The sequence below is a fragment of the Meles meles genome, chromosome 12 (genome assembly GCF_922984935.1).
Source record: "Meles meles chromosome 12, mMelMel3.1 paternal haplotype, whole genome shotgun sequence".
NCBI lineage: Eukaryota > Metazoa > Chordata > Mammalia > Carnivora > Mustelidae > Meles > Meles meles.
The window spans coordinates 13,845,075-13,866,511 of NC_060077.1; the positions used below are offsets into that span (position 1 = coordinate 13,845,075).

At 55.0% G+C, this 21,437-nt stretch overlaps 2 protein-coding genes across 2 annotated transcripts; both read left to right on the forward strand.

Annotated features, from left to right (window-relative positions):
• The first annotated feature begins 1,896 nt into the window (after positions 1–1,896).
• LRRC43 (leucine rich repeat containing 43) lies at positions 1,897–17,653 on the forward strand. Its single transcript, XM_046025281.1, has 13 exons — positions 1,897–1,989; positions 3,375–3,635; positions 4,490–4,600; positions 6,178–6,317; positions 7,833–8,071; positions 8,693–8,877; positions 9,442–9,668; positions 11,368–11,509; positions 11,687–11,845; positions 11,950–12,135; positions 12,510–12,540; positions 12,661–12,705; positions 17,405–17,653. The coding sequence occupies exons 1-13, from the start codon at positions 1,897–1,899 to the stop codon at positions 17,530–17,532; spliced, it is 1,947 nt and encodes a 648-aa protein (XP_045881237.1). The 3' UTR covers positions 17,533–17,653.
• Positions 17,654–17,735: 82 nt separating this feature from the next.
• On the forward strand, positions 17,736–21,322 carry B3GNT4 (UDP-GlcNAc:betaGal beta-1,3-N-acetylglucosaminyltransferase 4). Its single transcript, XM_046025282.1, has 2 exons — positions 17,736–17,796; positions 20,122–21,322. The coding sequence occupies exon 2, from the start codon at positions 20,130–20,132 to the stop codon at positions 21,201–21,203; it is 1,074 nt and encodes a 357-aa protein (XP_045881238.1). The 5' UTR covers positions 17,736–17,796; positions 20,122–20,129; the 3' UTR covers positions 21,204–21,322.
• The last annotated feature ends 115 nt before the right edge of the window (positions 21,323–21,437 follow it).

The window sequence follows — 21,437 nt, forward strand, 5'->3', positions numbered from 1 at the left end:
TTCAGCTCAGGTCATGATCTCAGGGTCTTAGGATCAAGCCCCACATCAGGCTCTGCTCAGCAGGGAGCCTGCTTCCTCTCTCTCTCTGCCTGCCTCTCCGCCTGCTTGTGATCTCTGTCTGTTGAATAAATAAATAAAATCTTAAAAAAAAAAGAAATTGAAAAGGCAACCACAGAACCGGAGAAAATATTTGGAAATTATATGTAAAAGAGGGGGCTAATATCCAGGATATATATATATATATATATATAAAAACCTTTACAACTCAACAATTAAAAGACAAAAAAAATTTTTATATGACCAAAAGATTGGAATAGACATTTCTCCAAAGATATACAAATGGCCAAAAAGCACGTGAAGAGATGCTCCATATTATTATGAGTCAGGCATTAGGGAAAAGCAAATAGAAACCACAATAAGATATATCACACCAACTAAGATGGCTATCATTTAAAAACAGTAATAGATATTGGTGAAGATACAAAAAGTTGGAATCTTTATATACAACTGATGGGAATGCAAGATGGCGCAGTTTCTGTGTCAAAGCGTTTGGGAGTTCCTCAAAGTGTTAAATACAGAGTGACCATGTGACCCAGCAATATAATTCCTAGGTATCTATCAAAGAGGAATGAAAACACCTGTTGACATAATAATATATACAGGAAGGTTAAATGCAGCATTATTCAATAAGAGCCAAACCGTAAAAACAGTCCCAATGTCCTTCAGCCAGCAGGTGAATGGATAAAACAAAATGTGGTCTGCTCATACTGTACTATACTATGGTCTCGGCCATAGGAGGAATGAAATACTGATACACAGTATAACATGGATGAAAACGTGATGCCAGATGCAAAAGGACAACTATTGTATGATTGCATTTAATATGAAACACTTAGATGAAGCAGATCCATAGAGACAGGAAGCCTAGGGGATGGGCGGATGGGGGAATGGGGATTGACTGCCTACTGGGAATGGCATTTCCTTTGGGGTGAGGAAAAGGTTGAAAATGAGATAACAGTGTTAGTTGCGCTATGAATATAGTTGCATTGTGAATATACTAAAAGTCACAAAATTGCCCATTTTAAACGGGTGAATTTGGGGGTTCGTAAATTGTATCTCAATAAAGATATTGCATTTCCAAATTATAGGACATAATCATCTTATCCCATTTATTTATTTTTAAGGATTTTACAGAGATCACAAGTAGGCAGAGAGGCAGGCAGAGAGAGAGGAGGAAGCAGGCTCCCCGCAGAGCAGAGAGCCCCGATGTGGGGCTTGATCCCAGGACTCTGGGATCATGACCTGAGCTGAAGGCAGAGGCTTTAACCCACTGAACCACCCAGGTGCCCCTGCAAATGGAGAGATGAATGAGACTGCTTCAGTCTAAACCGGGATCTTGGTACTAGAATGGTTATATATGCAGGCAGTGATTAAAACCCGTGACTCGGGGGTTAAAGGGATCCACATTGCAATCCACTGGTTAGAATCTTGAGATTGTTTGACCTTCGGCTCATTTCTCTTTTCTAGATCTGTCAAATGAGGACGATAGCACTTTTTTCATACGGGAAGCGGGAAGCGCTCGGCACCTGCTGGGAGCTACAGCCGTTACAGGTTGCAATCCCCTGGTTGCGGTGGGAAGTGGACTATTTTCCCATTGTACAGCTGCGAGCACGGATGGGTCAGAAGAGAAGCCCCAGGTCGTCCCCGCCTGAGTCAGGGTCTCGGATTCCCGGTCAGGAAAAGTCCGCAGACACCCGCCTGTCGCCAGTCGTGGGTTTCGGGAGCGTCTGTGGGCCGCGCGGCCCCGTTGGGACTAGCACGCGCCGGATTGGGGCGCGCGCGCGCGTTTGTGTCCCGGCGGTTGCTCAGCAACCGGCTGGGGGGCGCCGCGCGGCCATGGAGAAGCCGGGCGGGACCCTGAGTGCGGCGGTCCGGGAGCACCTGAGGCGCTTGTGCCTGCGCGAGTTCCCCTGCGGCACTGGCAGCTGGGTGCGGGCGCCGGCGGGGGCGTCCGGACGAGGGACTCGGGGAGTCTGGGGGACGGACGGGACGGACCAGGGGCGGTGGGGTGGGCCATAGGGTCCGCCAGCTGCAGGATATGGCTGATCTGGAGAAGTCTGAGGAGGAGGTTTGGTTCTGGGCATTTAGGGAGCGGCCTGACCCGGGGTGGGGGCTGGGACACTGCAGGGGCAGTGGGGATGGCTCCCGCAGAGCGCCCCCCACCCCGCCTGACCACAGAGGAGGGCAGGACCCCCCATCCTGAGCACATCAGGCTGACCTGGGGTATGGTTTCTCAACCTGTTAGAGACACCAGGCCCCTTTTGGGGTGAAAAGCTTTTGCCCTGGGAGAGAGCTTCTCAACCTTCAAGTGCTCCAGAAGACCTAGCGAGAGGCCCCACACCGAGGAGTGCGGAGCGGGGGCGGGGGCGGGGGCGGGGGCGGGTGTGGAGGGGGTGTTTTCTGAGCCGGTTCTGTCCTGAGGCCTGCAGAGGCTGGTGGGTCTGGGAGAAGTAGCTTCCTCCCTCCTTTCCTGTCTCCTTGTCTCTAAGGCCAGAAACACTTTCCTTTTGAGGCTTCTCCCCGGGGAGCAAGTCGTGGCTCAGGAGAGCTAGACCAGGTGTGTCTGCCCACACCGCTCCCCCCCATAAGCTCCATGCTCTTGCTGGGGCTGGGGAGCATGACAGTGACAGCCCGCCGCCCCTCAGATGTGCACAGGAATATCCTGAGGGTCTGGAACGTTTCCCTCCCACTTGCTGGAAAGCTGGCACTCCCCACATTGGTAAAGCACTAAGGGGAGGTCCGTGTTCCTCTTCTCATAGAGGAGAAAACGGAGACACCAATCAAGAAACTAATTCGTTTGTTTCATCAACAAACTTTGTTGCACACCTACTATGTGTGTGCCTGTCATCCTCGAGGTGATTTGGGTTTCACTGATGTCTCTCAAGGGTCTCCCGGAGGAAGGGCTGGGAGACAGTCAACTCTGGGCGGCTGTGATATGTAAATACAGAATTCACCTTCCCAGCCTTGCCACTTCTTCCTCACAAACCTTTCCCTGGTTAATACATCCCCCAGACGACCTTTTGTACCTCGTAGCTTCTAGTACATAAATCTTGCTGAAATGTTTGGTTGCTTTCCCCTGCTTCTTCAAGGTTCCCAGCTTGAGTAAACTCCTAAAGGCAGGAATGTCGTTCTCGGTCTGTAGTTCTATCCGGGGCTAATAATCAGTCAAAATTATTGAGTACTCACCGTCTAAATGTCTTAGCTCTTTGTCCCTGATTGTCCTGAATGTGACAATCTGTTCTCTCTGGGGCGTCTCGAGTCCTGGAGAGGGCTGAGTCTCTGAGCAGCGAAATTCTCCACCTCCACCACTGCAGAATAAGTCACGCTTTCTTCCTCGAACTTGGCGAACATGGAGGGAGCTGGTCCCCAGAGAGGAGGAGGCCGGGAACCCTGGGGAGGAGACTGTGGAGGCGCTCCTGGGCCTGGTCCGCAGTCCCAGCTCACCCTGGGCTCTGCCGGAGGGCTCCAGTGCAGAGGACCATTTTCTGAAGGAACTGGCCATCCGGAATCCCCTGGTGCTCAAAGACACCTTCTTCTACTCCTACTTCAGGTCCCTTCGGGTGGTGGACAAGCAGGTAAGAGCTGGGAGCTGCTGGTGGGGAGGCCATTCCCCTACAGAACTGCATAGTCCTTAGGGTGGGACCTCGCAGTGTTCCGTGGGAGGAAGGATGGGGAGGTAGTTGTGCCCCCCAAATTAATTTCACCAGCCCCTCCAGCAGGGAGGGCCAGCGGCTCATTTGTTGTGTGTCTTCCGTCAGCCCCTGTCTCGGGGGGTGGGGTTGTCATCCAGGTGTGTCTTGTATAGCTGACTTCCGCTGAACCCTGCAGTCGGCCCCCTGGGTCCTAGGACAGACCTTTAAAGTATCTGTATTGGTTTTACTTGAACTTTGGGGGCCCGGGGTTAGGGAGGGTGGACATAGTACTGTATGTTACTTTCTGGTATGAAAAAGCCTTCTTCGCTTCTAGCAAATAACAGAGCCCCAAAACTGCAAACTCAGCCCTCCTCCCTCAGAGAAACCGTGAATTCACACAGTACTGGGCATGGGAAATGGGAGCCCCTCCTACCAATTTGCCGGGGACCTTCTGGGTGTCAGCTCTGAAAGTTTTGTGTCCTGGGAACCCCTCAATCTTGGGCAAACTGGCACGGTCACCAGGAAGGACCCTAATGTCTTTGAGGCCACAGATAACTGAAGATTCACAGATGGAGCTTTTGGTCTTTGGGTCTGACCCTGCTGGGGTCGAGGCACAGGGATCCTGGTGGGATGGGCGGGAGAGCGGCTAGGGAGGTCGGTTAGGGCAGGAAGAGGTTGGCAGGTGTGAGCTGACTCAGGAGGGGAAGTGGCCACCTGTGGCTGTCCCCCCTGGACCCCATTTCTTCCACAACTGCCTCGCCCAGGAGAGCTCTCAGCTTCCTGATCTTCCCTTCCAGGTGAGCCTGGTGGATAAAGGTCTCCTGAAATTTCTGAAACTTGAAGAGTTGGTACTGAGTGCCAATCAGATCAAGGAGATAGAAGCCATCAACCTGCCCCCAACACTCAAGGTAAAGGAGCCCAGGCTCCCTGTGGCATCTTTGTGTCAGCACAGCCCGGAGACCCTGCCCCTGTCTTGTTCTGCTGCCTGAAGGTTTGGCGAGTGTAGCTGTTTGCTAAGGGCCAGCCCCAGGCTTTGGAGAGGGAGGCCAGATTCCTCAAAAAAAGTAGAATTTCCATGTGACCCAACAATGCCATCTCTAGGTGTATGCCCCAGAGAATTGAAGGCAGGGACTGGGATTCTTGCAGCCAAAAGTGGGGCCAATCCAAGCATCCATCCACACACAGATGAGTGGCTAAACAAAATGTGGTCTCTCCGGACCGTGGGGTGTTGCTCAGTCATAAAAAGGAATGATGCATGCCACAGCATGGGGGAAACTTGAAAACATTATGCCGAATGAAAGAGGCCAGACCCCAAAGGTCACATATTAGGGGGTTCCACTTGCACGAAATATCTAAAAGAGGCAAATCCACAGGCACCGAAAGTAGAGCAGATATTACTAGGGCAGGGGTGAGAGTGATGGGGAGTCATTGTGGTATAGGATGGGGGACCCGTCCGGGCTCTGGAGACAGAGCCGTCTGGGGTGATGAAAACTTTGAGAACTAGGAGCGGGGATGGCTGCACAAGTGGTCCCACTTAGCGCCACTGAAGTAGGGAAACGGCCAATCGTGTGTATGTTGCCACCATAAAAAAAATCATTTTTTTAAAGATTTTTATTTATTTGACACAGAGGGAGATATCACCCTCTGTGATGCTCTGCATCACTCTGCAGAGCAGCAGGCAGAGAGAGAGGAGGAAGCAGGCTCCCTGCTGAGCAGAGAGCCCGATGTGGGGCTCGATCCCAGGACCCTGAGACCATGACTTGAGCCGAAGGCAGAGGCTTAACCCACTGAGCCACCCAGGTGCCCCTGTGGTCTCAATTTTAAATTAAATTGTGGAAATTTGTAGATTTTGTGGCAGAAGGGACTCAGAAATGTGGCTCAGCGCCAGACTTAGGGAGAAACCAGACGAGGCTTCAGAGCAGAAATCCAAGAATGCGCTATCATCGTCCACATGAGCCCTTACTCCAGCCCGGGACCCTCTGGCTCTCCCAGAGACGGGCTGCCGTGGCATGAGCAGTTGCCAAAATGTTACGCCTGTCCCCATCCACTCCACCATCACCTCCCATGCCAAATTTTAACATTTCCTTCACAAAAGGAAAAGAAACTTTCCAAAACCCGCAGCAGAAATACTTGTTCCCCATATTTTATTCTATTTTTTAATTTATTTTGAGAGAGTGAGCAAGAGAGAATGAGAGGGAAGAGGAAGAGGGGGAAGCAGGCTTCCCGCCAAGCAGGGAGCCCCGTGTGGGGCTCGATCCCAGGACCCTGGGATCATGACCTGGGCTGAAGGCCGACACTTAACCGGCTGAGCCACCCAGTCACCCGTTTCCCCATATTTTAAAGGGAGCCTAGGTGGGCACAGGGTGGCAGGGTATGAGTACTTCCTGGTCCCACCCCGCTGTTTCTCAGAGAGGGAGGGAGGAAGGCTGGAAGGAAGGACAGACTGGAGGTCATGGACATCATCCTTTCTGTCCCCCCCACCCAGGTGCTGGAGCTCTACGGCAACAAGATCAGCAGCGTGGAGTGTCTGTGCACTCGCCCGCCCCCACATCTCCAGCACTTGGGGTTGGGTCACAACAAGCTTCTGGGCCCCTTGGAAAGTCTCTATGTCACCGCAGACTATTGGTAACTCCAGAGCCCCGGACAGAAAGAGAGAGAAGGGTTTAAGCCTTAGGTTTGGGTCGCGTCTTAAAGAACTCAGCTTTGCTCTTTTTTTTTTTTTCTTTCTTTTTTCCCTTTTTGCCTTATTCTTTTCTATAACTGCTGGTTGGCCACCAGCTCCAGACCTAGGATTTGTGTCTCCGACTGAATAAGAAAAATTCCCACCGAAGCCCAGGGAAGGGGAAGAACGGGTGGCGGGAGTGGGTCAGACCTTTCGCTTTGATGCCTTTAGGGCAGGGCTGCTCAGCTCGGGCACTGCCAACGTCGGAGTGGGCAACGGTCGGTTGTGGGGCTGTCTCCTGCGCTGTAGGAAATCGAGTGGCGCCCCTGGCCTCCACCCACTAGAGCCCAGGAGCTCCCCCACACCAGCTGTAACCACACAAAATCTGTAGACTCACACCATGGCCAGAGTACCCTGTGTTCGGATTTTTTAATTTGGAAAACATACCTCCTCTAAACCGAGGTAAGCTGCTTCATGCCAAGTGTGAATTTCGTAAAAATACACACGTGAAACCTCTGTCTTTCACTGCCTTGAAATTCAAAGGAGGGTACCCTCTTCATGGGTCTGTTTTGCTGATGTCTTGAAGGCTGACATTGGGTAAAGTTCGTGTGCTGGCCCCCAAGAGATGTTCTTCTTGGGTATTTCCTGTTGACTGGCTAGCCAGCCTTGCGTCTTGGGCTGTCCAGGCCAGGAAAGCAGGGCGGGAGGGGACGGGAGGGGCCCGAGTTCAGTCGGCCGGAGACCAGAGGCTTTGACGTGCTGCTGAAATGTCCTGCCTTCTTACTGCTGTTCTCAGACCTGGCTCCTGTTTGCTTTCTAGTTTGTGTGTGAGAAAAGCACGCATGCCCCACTTCCTGGCCCCTTCTGCCAGACTGGGATGGAGGGCACCTTCTTTGTCCTCACTGGCATTCTTCTCTCATGTGCCCCCAAGTCCTGAATCACAAGGCTTCCCCCGACCAAGAGTCAGTCGGGCTTTGGAAGGTGTCCTCCTGCATCTGGACCCCTCAAGTTTCACACACCCTCTTCCCAGGTCCCCATACTTACTGGCCTCTTTTACCTCTGCCCATGGCTTCTCCCCAGGTGGCTTCCTTCTGTCTTCCTTGCCAGTGTCAGTCTTTGTTGAGAACATTCTAGATGTTATATCAGGATCTATGGGCGGTACCAAGAGTGCCACTGAGAAGGAGAGATCTGTATAAATGGAAGTGATCGCAAGCAGGATGTGACCAGGGCCATCTCTGTCACAGTGAGGATGGCAGTGTCATGGAGGGGGTGGGGGAGGGGCAGTAGAACCAAGAGGTCCTTCTCCCTCCCTCCAAGGCTCCCCTCCTGCCCTCAGCGTGGGCCTGCTGTCTGTTCTGGACATGGGGCGCTGGGGGGTTGTCAAGCAGGGCAGGCCTGGAGCCGGACCACAGCTGCCTGTCCCCATCCCTGCACTCACCCTGCCTCGGGACTCCCGGATGGTCCTGCTCCCCTTCTAGGCCCAACCTCGTCTCCCTGGACCTGAGCTTCAATGACCTGACGGACCTGCAGGGCCTGATTGCCAGCCTCAGCACCCTCCTGCACCTGCGGGTGCTTGTGCTCCAGGGGAACCCGCTGGCCCTGGTGCCCTACTACCGAGGCTTCACCATCGACAGCCTGCCCCGGCTCTGCGTGCTGGACGACATCACTGTGTCTCCCAGTGAGAAGCATCAGTTCCGGGGGCTCAGCCGGAGTGGGGGTGAGGGAGCCGATGGGCAGACTGGGGAGGGGCTGGCACTGGACCCTCCCCCCACAAGTCTCTGCTCGCTGGTCCAGCATTGAACTGGGTGGCCTATGCCCACAGCACCCCAGTTAGTCAGGGGTAGCTCACCTTCCTGATCAGAGTTCTCTCCCAGATTTTTGGTTCCTGTCATTGGGATTTGGGGACAAGGGGTAAGGAGGCTGAGACTATCCCAGGCCAACAGGAAGCATTCTATCAATCCATTTCTGTACTCTTGTGGTGGCTTGAGATCACCCCCTTGTGGCCCACACCACAAGCTGCATCAGAGCCTTCTCAAGGTCAGGGCGAAGGAGTTTGGTAATCAGCTTCCGGTTTTGTGTGCCAGGCTGTGCTAAGGTAACATAGAGTCTTTATCCGTAATTATCCTGTAAAGCAGCTACTATCATTCCCGTTATATGAATCCGGAAAACAAGGCTTAAGAGGGGTATCTCCAAATCACTGTTTGAACTCTGCAGAACGGGGATTTGAACCCAAGTCTGCAAACCACGAGGCTCAACCTGGGAGGAGGGGAGAACGCAGGGACCGGGCTGGGCCTGCCCTCCCCTGCCATCCGCTCACCTCTGCCCCTTCCCCTCGCAGACCTCTTGGCCCGTGAGGCCCAGCTTGTGGTGACGATTGGAAATGTCAAGGGCGTTCTGGACACCTCTATCCTGGACCCAGAACGGGGGCCTCAAGGCCCTTTTATCTCATACAGCTATTACGTGACCTACGACTTTGTGGAAGATGAAGGACAAAGAAGAGCGCACGGTGGCGTGCTGGCTGAGGTGTGTGCCCCACGGGCTGCCCCCAGGGAACTGGGGGACTCGCGCTGCCCTTGGCTTCATGGGGTCTCCTGTGAGGCAGAACCGCTTCTTGGGGCCCAGAAAACCCCTTTACTCGGAGCTTTCCTGTTCACAATCTACTCAGAAGGCAAGCGGCTCTATTCAGCGCCTTTCTTGCAGCTGAGTTACTCACCTGTGCTCACCTCCTTCCTTTGAAATACAAGCAAACGGCCTTGCAAGGGAGCAACATTTATAACCAGCCTGGCCGTCCCCCGCCCCGTGCCTCTCCCCTAGTCTCTCATCGTCCTCCGCATCAAAAGCAGTCCCGAGGGCATCCTCCAACCAGGAGAGACGGGGCACACCCGAACTCCTGCAGAAATTGTTACTGCTCTGACTCCCAAAACAGACCTCTCAGAAGTGGCAAGACGGGCATTTTTAAAAAACTTCCTGCCCGAGCCGGCGCGTTTGTTAGGGCTTCAAGTTCACCGCCGCACAGACACCTGCTCCCGCGCAGGCGCGAGGAGAAGCCCGCGCACAGCGTCCCCAGGGTCTGGGTCTCTCCCGCAGATCGTCGAGCCCTCGCCCAGCACCGAACAGCTGGGCGAGGACATCCCTGAAGAGCTCTTCGGGGAGGCCGAAGACTCCCCGGAGTCCGGGCTGTCCAGCCAGTCGGGAGAGCTGGAGGAATCGGGGGCCTCGGACGGCTCGGGGCACTTGCCCACGGTGACCGACTCCGCGGAGGAGCTGGCCAAGTTGCGGCCGCGAATAGATCCCCGGCTCTGCCCCTCCCCGGGGTAAGGACGGAGGCCAAGCCGGAGCAGGGGCGGGGGAGCCGGGGTCCAGCGAGCTCGGTCCGTGCCCCTTCCCGGCCCGACAGCAGAGCGGTCCCTGCAGCCCTGGGGGACCCTCTGGGCCGCTGGCCGCGCAGGTGCGGCGGGGTTCAGTGTTCCAGGCCCCGGGAGCCCTCCCGCTCCCCGGACGCAGCTGCACCTTCTTTTCCCGAACCGCCAGGTGCTCGGAATGCGGGGCTGGCTTCAGTCCGCGCACAGGTGAGAGGGGGCAGCCCTTCCCCCGCCCTCGGAGTTGAAGACCTTCCCAGCCCGGCTTTTCCATTCATCCGGGATTTACTCTGGCCTCTGACGCGTGGTATGGATCTGAGTCGCGGGTTCTTTCCCACCCCCACCAGGCCCACCACGTGGGCATCGTGCTTATCACGTGTTTTTGCGTTGTTTTTTTGCATATCAGGTGTTTTGTCTTACTTGATAAAGACTCTTTTTTGGTGATGAATTTCACGAGAACTTGCAATCACTTCTCATTTACTCTGGAAGCTCCATTAAACCGATTTTTAAGTCATTGCAAAACATGGAGCCTGGTTTGGCGTTTTTGTTTTCGTTTTTAACAAACTTCCTGCTATCAGCTGGCGTTACTGCTGCTTCTGACGACCAGAGCTCAGAAAACCGAATCCATGGCCAAGTTCTAATGAACCGAGCCTTCGCCCCCACAGATTTTGCAGCCCATGCCTTCAAGGAATTGGGAAAGTTAGTTTCTCTTGAAGCTAAAAGAGTTTATTATTTTTTTTAATGACTTAAAACCTCCACTGAAGGTGAATGATACGGGCTTGTGGAGAGTATGGGGGAGCTGCCCTGAGCTGTTTGGCTGAGTTCCTGTGGATGACAGTGACGGAGGCGTCTACCCCAGCGGTCAGAAGAGGGGGAGCCCCCAGCCAGCCCCTAGCCAGGCTCCCCAGTAAACCCCAGCTGACAGCCTTGTGGTGGTAGTGGTGGTGGTTGAATTTTGGGAAATAGCAACAAAAAAGTAAGAACCACAAATGATTCTGCTTAAAAAAAAAAATGTCAGTTAGAAAATAAAGGTTTCTTCTCCTGTATCCATTGAACTCATCCCATAGAATGAATTACTCTTATTTATTTATTTAAGGAGGCTCTACATCCCACGTGGGGCTTGAGCTTAGGACCCCCAAGATCGAGAGTCCCCATACTCTCACGACTGAGCCAGCCGGGCACCCCAGAGGGAATTACTCTGAATGGTTTTGTGCGTAGAATTCCCTGTGGTTTTTTTTTTACACACTCATATATATGAACCTATATACACCTATAATTTTTTTCTCAAAAAATGAACTCATATTCTGTGTCTCGGTTTGAAATGTGCTGATCCCGCATGTGGCTGTGGGCACACAGACCTGTTATTTAAAAAAAAAAAAAATGATTCAGATGTAACCCACATATACAGAAGAAGCCACCTTGCGGCCAGGTGATGAGGCTCAGGGAACCACTGCCCTTGACAAGAAACAACAGACCAGAACCTCCGAAGGTTCCTTATGCCCTTCCCTCCTTCCAAGGGTCACTGTCAGCTCAACAAACACCATTAACTCGTGTGCCTCTCTTAGACCTTCCTGCACATGGCATCGGGCAGTAACGCCATGTGTCTGGCCTCCCGGGTGACAGCACCCCGGCTTCCTCCACCCCCGTCCCCCAGGACGGTTCTCTTCAGCACCGCCCGTAAGCCCTGGACTGACGTCATCCCCTGCCGCTACGAGATGCATCACACGCTCCTGGACCTGGTGCGCCTCAAGGCCTTCCTGCTGGCAGGGACTACCGTGACCATCGTGGAGGAGAAGGTGGGTGACAGGGTTCCCGTGCTCCGCGCGTCGGTCCCCTTGTCCCGTCTTCCGATCCTCTGTCAGGGCGTCCCGGGGCCCTGCTGCCTTGTTGGTGAGGTCTCAGCACCTTTCCAGCAAGATCCCAGCCAGCCCCACGCTGGCCTCCTTCACTCGCGGCCACCTCGCTGTCCCCAGATTCTCTCCTGGCCTCCAGTGCCCCCACCTGTCGATGCTGTGTTGTCTACCAAGAGTGGAAAAGGGGAGAAAGACAAGAAGGGGCAGAAGGACAAAGACAAGAAGGGAAAGGACCGGAAGGACAAGGCCGGGAAAGGGGAGAAAGAGACGGTGCCGAAGGTACCGGCTGGGCTGCCCAGTGCCCAGGGCGGCCGTGGTGGCCGGGGGCGCTGTGGGCACTGTCCCTGCCAGGCCCCATCCATTCTCCCCACCTCTGCCCCCAGGAGCAGAAGGCGTCCAAGAAGAAGGAGCTTCCTAAGGAGCTCCGGCAGGACCCGCCCATCCTGCGGGTGCTGGGCAGCGGCGTGGTGGCCTTGGAGCCCCTGCTGGTAGGGGAGCCACTGGTGTCCGAAGTGTACAACTTCGGGGTGATCCGCACCTTGGAAACCGACAACCTGATCGCTCTCAGGGTAGGGGGGTCCCTGCCACACCCCTCCCCACCAAAACAGTGCTGGGCCGGGAAGGGCTATGCGGGCCTCTGAGCCTCTCAATGTCCTCTGGAAGGCCCCGTGTGGGCAGGCCCCTGGGAGGCATGGGGGGGAGGAGGGGGAAGAAGAGGAAGGGGAGGAGGAGGTAGGGGAGGAGGAGGAGGGCCTCCACCTCGGCCTGCAGCTGTGCCCAGCTCCCAGCTTGCTGGAACCCACGCGGCGAGCAGCCCCCTCAAGTGTGAGGAGTCCTGCCAGGGGCAGGTCGGCCCGCTCCTCCCTGGGCCACGGGGGGGATCTGCAGCCCCCCTCCCCAGCGTCCCCCAACTCCAATAAATCTCTCCCGTTCTTTCTCTCAGGATGCAAAGAAGAACAAGAAAGTTAAAAAAGGTAAGAACTAATGGTGGCCACGGAGAGCGGGGAATGTTTCCTGAGGATCTTAGTCTGTCCCGTGTGATCACAGGCCATAGCCCGGGGGGCTAGGAAACAACAGACATTTATTTCTGGCAGCTCCGGACGCAAGGAAGTCCAAGACCAAGGTGCCAGCGTCGCTAGGTAAGGGCCCACTTCGTGGCAGCCCCTTCTCGATGGGTCCTCACGTAGAGGAAGGGGCGCGGGGACTCGCTGGAGCTTCTTCCATAAGGATTCTGATCCCATTCTCGAGGCTCTACCCTCATGACCTTGTCCCCTCCCAGCACTCCCCTAATACCGTCACTTCTGGGGGTTAGGATTTCAACATGTAAATTTTGCAGACACAAACATTCAGACCATAGCAGGGCCTTGGGGAAGGAGCAGCCTGATTTGGGGCCAAAGAAATGGAAGGACCGAGAATCCTGTCTTCTGGGCAGCAGGAGGGCCCTGCCCACCCTAAGGACCCAACCCTCCATCTTTCCTGTGTCCCTGAGACAGGAGCAGCCAGCTGTGGGTTGTGCTAAGGGCAGGAGAGGGAGACCTGGGGTAGGAGGCAGGAGAGGTGGGAGGGGGGGCTGAGTTGGGCCTGGCCTGGGGTCCTTCAGGCTTGGCAGTCTGGGGCCTGTTTCAGGTCATTGGCCGTCTTTGCCCAACGCGGAGTCTGGGTTTGGTCCCGGAAGAGGGGGCAGTCACCGAAGTGTCTAAGAGAGGTGAGCTTTGGACTGGAGCTGCACAAAGATGCAGCTGGCGTGGAAGGAGCGCGAGGAGACAGGGCCCGGCTGCGAGGTGGCCGCGGTGCCAGGCCAGGTCAGAGCAGAACCGCTCCCGACAGCTGGAAAGGGGACATGGCCAGGGCCCATCTGTGGGTGAAAGCCGTGGCAGGACGTGGCATTTCCACATGATGGGGATTCCTCAGCAGCAAAAAGGAACAGAGCTTGGCCCGGGTATGCCTGGAGGAACCTTGACAAGGAGATGGCAAGGGAAAGAAGCTGGCCACAGAGGGCCATGCGGTGTGTGAGTCCGTCCATGTGAAATGTCCCAGGACAGACGAGTCCACAAGGACGGAAAGTAGACCAGTGGGGCCTGTGGGAGAGGAAGGGGAGTGATTCTAATGGGTACAGGGTTTCCATGCAGGGGGATGGAATGTTCTGGAATTACATCATGGGGATGGTTGAACAACGTGGTGAACATACTAAAACCCACAGAACTGTACACTTAAAAATAGTTAGAATGTTGAATATGATGAGAATTTTATCTCAATGAAAGGAAGTTCACCTAATACAACAACAACGTAAAAGCAAGAAATGCCGAGGGCCCGACCTGGAAGTGGGCGGCAGAAGCAGTGTGGAGGGGACGCGTCCGAGAGTGACTGGGGGCCGGGGGCCAGGAGAGGCTCTGCGGGGCGGCCTGCAAAGCTGCACCCGGGGCTGGGCTGGGTTTTGCACCCGGGAACCCGAAGTGTGTGGAGCGCCCGAGAAGCCTTTCCCTCTCCTGCCCCTTGTCCCCTGGTGCCTTGTCCATCTCCTCGGCCCCCACGCTAGCCAGCCCCCATGGCACCTTGCTGCACGGCCTTCCTCCCACGTGGCCACTCTGCCAGGCCCCCCGAATCACTCCCCTGTTGGGATTTCTTCCATGACTTCCTGATGGCTGCCTCCCAAAGTCCGAATGCCCATGTTCGGTGAGCCCCGCAAGCTCTGCCCGGAATTTACTCAGCTGCTTCATCCATCAGATCTCAGCTTCGGGCGCCTTTTTCAGGGAAGCTGAGCCTCTGGATTAGCCTGGGCTCCCTTGTTTTCTTCATAGCATCTGGTGGGGTTTGTCGTCGTCGTCGTCATTTTTTGTTTTTTTTTTTTGTTTTTTTTTAGAATTTTGTGTATTTGTCAGAGAGAGAGCATAAGCTGGGGGAGCAGCAGGCCGAGGGATAAGCAGCTCCCCGCTGAGCAAGGAGCCTGATGAGGGACTTGATCCCAGGACCTGAGCCAAAGGCATTTGGAGTCAACTGAGCCACTCAGACATCCTGAATCCGGTGTTCTCATCTATAGTACTCAGTCAGCCCTGTGCAAACGATAGAGATACAAACCTATGTGATTGTTTCATTTTTATCTTGTCCACAACACTGAAACTACAGGTGTGTGTTTTTGGGGTGGGGGTCTGCGCCTGCATTCTTTCAAGTCCTGGAACCCCCAGTCCCCAGCGTAGTAGGCTCTCAACATGGATTGACTCAGTGAATCAGCTCATAGGTGGTATTTAAAACCATGAAAATATGCGCACTTATGTTGACAGAGAAGAGGAAAGGATTGAGCCCCGCACCCTGGGGACGACTACAAAATTTGAGCAGGAGGGGACAAGACCCGGAAGGATCACATCTAACCATGTCCTAAAGCAAAATTCAAAGATACTGAAAGGAATACAAAACTACCCCCCAAGTTGGGGCGCCTGGGTAGCTCAGTCTGTTGGGCATCAGACTCTTGATTTCAGCTCAGGTCATGGTCCTCAGGGTCATGAGATAGAGCCCCACTCTGTGCTCTGTGCTCAGCCTGAAGTCTACTTAAGATTCTCTTTCTCCCTTTCCCTCTCCCCCTCCCCCAGCTCATATACTCTCTCTCTTTCCAAAATAAGTAAAATCTTAAAAAAGTACCCAAGGTAAAATTCACATCTACCATCCAGCAGAAAAACGACCAAACATGCAAAAAAAATTAATATATAAGGAGAATTTATACAACCATAACTGACTCAGAAATGACATGTGTTAAAATTAGGAGACAAGGACATTAAAGCAGTTATTATAATTACGTTCTATATATCTAAGAAGCTAAAGGGAAGATGGTGGAATGTAACAATATGGACTATAAACTGAACTTTAAGGGATGAAAACAACCATGTCCCATTAGAAATATATTCATTGGAGTTAGTGGCATATTAGATGATTCAGAAAAAAAAAAAAAAGATTAGTAAACTGGAAGCAGTAGAAACTAGCCACAATTAAACTCAGGAAAATGGCTGGAAAAAAATTAACGGAGCATCAGTGTTTTGAGACAAATTCAAAGGAACTGGTGTCCATCTAGTTGGAGTCCCTAAAGGAGAGAGGGGTAGGCAGAAAGCATATCTGAAGAAGTAATTGCTAAACTCTTTCCAAGTTAGATGGAAATTATAAATACACCAATCCAAAAAGTTCAGTGAACTCAAAACTCAAGAAGCATGAAGAAAACTAAGCCAAGCTACATAATAATAAAACCGCTTAAAATCATTGATAAAGACAGAGGAACAAAGATTAAAGATGACAGCAGTCTTATCACTGGGAAAGTGCCAAACAGAAGACAGTGAAAGAATTCTTAAACCCTCAAAGAAAAGTAACTGTCGACTTAAAATTCTTTACCCACCAAAAATATCTACCCCAAACAAATGTAAACTGAACACTTTTCTAGACCTACAAATGCTGAAAGAAGGTAGCACCAGCACACTTCTATTACAAGAAATGCTCAAAGAAGTCCTGTAAACAGAAGAAAGTACTCGAGGGATGGAATCTGCACAAAGAATTCAAGAGCCCTGGAAATGCTAACTGTGGTTAAATATAAAGACTCCTTTCCTATTATTTAGCTATGTTTAAATGATTATTAATTGTTTAATGAAAAAATATACTGCAGTGCTTATAACACCAGTAGAATGTATAACGATAGCAAAGGGGCGAAGGGTGGGAGTAAGGAAGGAAATGGAAGCGTATCACCCTAAGGCTCCTATTTCTATGTGAAGTGGTGTCATAGCCCCTGAACATGGAAACTCAAAGGACCAGAATAGCCAAAACAACTTCGAAAAAGAACAAAGGACATACACCGATGGACTTCAGGAAGGACCCTTGCAGATATGGACATACGATTTATGATCAAGCCACGGGGTTAAGACGGTCTTAATTTTTTTTTTTTACACTCTTGCAAATTCTTTTATTGTCTGGCTTCATTGACAGTGGCACTGAAATAGCTGCGTCTGCTGTTGATCTCTTGTGTTGCGGCGTTTGAAGTGGGTGGAGAAAACCCAGTCTCATGGATGTGTAACTGGAAAAGGGAATATTTTAATAGGCTTTCAAATAATGATATTTTTCTTTGATAGTATGCCAAATTTGACAACTAGTAGTTTTTCCAAGGCTGTGGCAGAGTGAAAACAATCTATATGAATGCATTTTTTGTAGTCAGTTATGTTAAAATCCATTGATTGGTCTGCATTGCCTCTTTATTTTTTCCCCCATTGCATTTTGAAGGGCTTACTCATGCACAAGCTGTAACATTTATTTGTAACATTTATTTGTAAAATACTGGTTCACTAAGTGATGCCGATCTTTCAACTGTTGACACATTTCATTATACATCATCCAAAAATCACGTTCGGCACCCATATCATTAGAAGAGTCTTTGAGGACTGGGAAACTGTTACGTTCATGGTGGTAGATACAGTATTTCAAAATTCTAATTTCTACTGGAAAGCTCAAATGTTATAAATTTATCAAAATGCGTTCCGTTGTCTTCCCTGAAATGCCAGACTTCATGCGCTGTTTAGAAAATACCTGCCCAATAGTCACGTCGGAACAACCGCGGTTAGGGTTCTTCCAGGTGAGGACGCTGCTCCCAGGTCCGAGCAGCGGCTCGCCCTGCAGCTCGCGCAGCTGCGCCCCTTAGATGATGATCTGATGACAGGTAACCCCACTGCTCCTCCCTGCGGTGAAGGGGCTGGAATCTGGGACTCGCAAACCGCGCTGCCCCTGGGCTCGGAGGACAGCTCTGCCGGTCCAGGGCGGCCGAGGGGCAGCCGGCACGTGTCTCGGGACTCACACACGCGTGTTTTTATTTCTCAGAGAAGAATAAGTCTGCGGTTCACATGGACGACGGCGACTACCAGCCGCAGCCCCTGACGGTGGAGGTGCAGGTGCAGCTGAACCAGTACCGCTCGGCGGAGGAGGCGCTCCGGGAGATGACCCTGTAGCGCGCGGGATTAAAGGCTGTTCTGACGACGCGGCTCCGCGTGCGTGCGCCCGGGAGCGGGGGACCGGCTGGGGGCGCCTCCGCCCGCAGGTGCGCCGCGGTGCGCGAAGCCGCGTGGAGGGGGGGGTGGTCCAGCGGCGTCCCGGAGCCCCGCCCCTCCCGGAGTCCCGCCCCAGTCGGGCGGGCCGGGCGAGGCTATAGAGCTCAGGTCCCGGCTCCGCGGCGCGAGCTTCTCGCCTGTCTCTGGCTCGGCGTCCCGGCTCCGGTAGGTCCGCGGGGGGCGGGCTGAGCGGGCCCCAGGGCGCCTGGGGCCGCCGCTGCAGGGGGCAGGTGTGTCTCCCCGTGCGGGAGGGGCCCTTGCACCCGCGAGGGCGCTGGGTCTGGCGGCTGGGTCGTCGACCCTGGGGGGCCGTCGGGGCCAGGCGGCCTCCTGCTGCCCCTCGGCTTGTGTTCGCCCGCCGGGGCCCGAACGGCGGGAACCGGGCCTTGTGTCCGCCGCGGGAGCTCTGCTCCGTGCTCCGCCGACCCCGCCGGCCTTGGGCACCCCCAGCAGCCGGCTAGAGGCCGTCGGGTGGAGTGAACTAGCCCTTGGCACTTCCCCTTATTGAAGCGCGTCGGGACCTCTAGCTCCCAGGGCCCAAGACGGCTGTCGCCCCAGAGACAACTGCAGACCCTTAGGACTCGGCACCGCTCTCGCAGGGGGTCGTGCCCTCGCTGAAGCCCACGCGCGGTTAAGAACCGGGCTCTTGGGGGCTCCCAGTACTGGGGACCCGCACTGGGCAGGTACCAAATTGGGACTCTCAGCAGTGTGTGGGCCGGGGAGCCGGGGGTGGGGGAACGGCCCTGGGCCACACGTGGGGTGGGGGGCGCAGGTGCGTCTAGCGGGAGCTCCGGAGCCAAACCGCCGGCCCTGCGCCCGCCTCCGCCGCGGTGCCGGACCGGGGCCCGCCGCCCACAGCTGAAGGTCCTCCCGCTCGCCTGCTGCGCGGCGCGCGCGTCCCAGCTGCGGCGTGGGGCTGGGCCAGTGCGCGCGTCTCCTCGCCGATCTCCGCTCCCCTCTCCCTTCCGTAATCCATCAGCTCAGCCGCAGCCGGAGGAACCTTTCAAGCGGTGTGATTTCTGCCGCCGCCTCTGCTAAATCCTCCAGTGGGTCCCTGCTGGGGTTACAGTAAACCCGAGCTGCCCCGCGCCGCTCGCCCTGGCCTTTAACGCCTGCCTTCCCAGGCCGGTGCTCCCGTCCCTCCCCTCCTGGCGCTTCGCCCTCCTGCCCGCAAAGGCGTCTCCCCTTCACCTCCTCCAGGAGCCCCGCTTAACGCCGCCGGCCACACTTTCCCCAGGTCTTTGTGGTTGGGTCCTTTCGTTCAGAGCTTTCTGACCGACCAGGGGCTGGAATCCTCCTCCCCATCGCGGAATGCCCTCACGCTGCTTTCAAGTCTGCACCGTCTGAAGTTCGGATTGGTTTTGTTTTGTTTTCTCTCCTCCAAGTCCCTGGCGGCTGGAAGAGATGCTTTTGTCCCGGTGGCATTAGGGTGACAGGGATGGGGCGACTGCGGGTGGACTGGGTCGAAGCAAAGGCCTGTTGGACAAGGACCACAAGGCCGTGGAGGTGAAGGGGAGGGGCTGGAGGCCTGGTTTTGCTGTCCTTGATCTTGGGCAGTGTCCCCCGCTAGCTTCCGTTTCTGGGCCTTCGCTCTGGATTGCGGAGTCCTTGCTGGGAGGACCAGAGCTGCGAGAGGCGTGGGCACGGGCCCCGCGGCGGAAGGGGAGCAGCCCCGCCCAGGCGTCCAGCTTTCCTACTTGCTTTCATGCCTTTGTGTGCAAGGGGTTTGTTCTTAAACCCCCTCTTAAGTGACTCCTCCAAGAAACCTGTGGGAAAGAAGAAACTTCTTTCCAGAAGCTGCAGGAAGAAACTTGAGGCGGATGTGAAGGGTTTGTCCTGTGGTTGCCTTTACCTGGAGGAGCAAACTCTGTAAGGGCCACACCCGGGCTGTCCTCTCTGGGAGACCCAGTGCGGGGCCTGCCTCCAGCAGATCAGACGGCACACTTTTGGGGGCTGGGCGGATGGTTTGATTTCAGACTGGAGGGCCCTGAATATCAGGTTCTGTGCTTAGAATGAATCTGACTGGAAACTGAACTAGCCGTGTGCCGTTTCACTGTAAGATACTCGAGTTTTCTGGGAAAGAGGAAAGTGCTCATGGTGCCTCAGGTTTTTGGTGTTTTTTTTTTTTTTTTTAAGTTAATATAAGTAATTTCGACACCCAGTGTAGGGCCCGCACTCACCACCCGGAGATGATTCACACGCTCCTCCGACCGAACCCACCAGGTGCCCTGGGGTGCCTTGGTTTCAAAGCAGCTGCAAGTCCTTTGGGGGAGAAGGTGCGTGAGAGCCCCCCGATGTCTGCAGAAGGCAGGGCTGGCGGAGCAGGTGTGCTTGGCCTGTCCCCTGGGAGAGGGACTCTGGAAAGAGCCAAAGGACTCGCTGGGAAGAGTAAATCCAAGGCAGGCCAGCAGGAACTTGGCTGCTGGGTGGCGGCCGGGGAGGCAGAGGCCGGGTGGGGGCTGCGGCCGCTCACGCGCTCTCTCCCCGCAGGCCCTGCCATGTCCCGCCGGCTGGGCTGGCCTGTCCTGTCCAGCCTGGTGGCGCTGCTGCTCGGCTGCCTGCTCTTCCTGAAGAAGGAGGCCAAGCCGGTGGGGGGCTCCGTGGTCCACCAGCCCTTCTGGGCTCCCCCAGGGCCCCGCCGCAGCCAGTGTCCCCCCAACCACACGGTGGCTAACGTCTCCCTGTCCTTGCCTAGCCGTCACCGCCTCTTCCTGACCTATCGTCACTGCCGCAACTTCTCCATCTTGCTGGAGCCTTCTCGCTGTGTCGAGGACACCTTCCTGCTCCTGGCCATCAAGTCGCAGCCTGGCCACGTGGAGCGGCGCACGGCCATCCGCAGCACGTGGGGCCGCGTGGGGGGCCGGGCTCGGGGCCGGCGGCTGAAGCTGGTGTTCCTCCTGGGGGTGGCAGGCCCTGTGCCCCCCGCCCAGCTGCTGGCCTACGAGAGTCGGGAGTTTGACGACATCCTGCAGTGGGACTTTGCAGAGGACTTCTTCAACCTGACCCTCAAGGAGCTGCACCTGCAGCGCTGGGTGGCAGGTGCCTGTCCTCACGCCCACTTCATGCTAAAGGGAGACGATGACGTCTTCGTCCATGTCCCCAATGTGCTGGAGTTCCTGGATGGCCGGGACCCAGCCCAGGACCTCCTGGTGGGAGATGTGATCCGCCAGGCCCTGCCCAACAGGAACACCAAGGTCAAATACTTCATCCCCCCATCCATGTACCGGGCCCGCCACTACCCGCCCTACGCGGGGGGCGGGGGATACGTCATGTCTAGAGCCACCGTGCAGCACCTCCAAGCGGCCGTGGAAGAGGCCGAACTCTTCCCCATCGACGACGTGTTCGTGGGTATGTGCCTGAGGAAGCTGGGGGTGAGCCCCACACACCATGCTGGCTTTAAGACATTTGGAATACGGCGGCCCCTGGACCCCCTAGACCCCTGCCTGTACCGAGGGCTCCTCCTGGTGCACCGCCTCAGCCCCCTGGAGATGTGGACCATGTGGGCGCTGGTGACAGATGAGGGGCTCAGGTGTGCAGCAGCCCCCTTGCCTCAACTCCAGGGGGCGGGCTGAGGGAGTAGAGCCCGTGCAGATTCTCCCATCATGACAAACTGAGAACCGTGATGCTTACCCTGATGGTCTATAGGAAATGCTAACTTCGCTTTTGTAGCCCTACCCCAACCTTGCTCTGATTAAAAACACCGAAACCTCGCTTCACCTGTACCAGCGCATGCTCAATGGGGGCCAAGTTTGGCTCAGCGAATGCGGCCAGGCTTGGGTGCCAGTTGCTTGCGGGGGGGCGGTTGG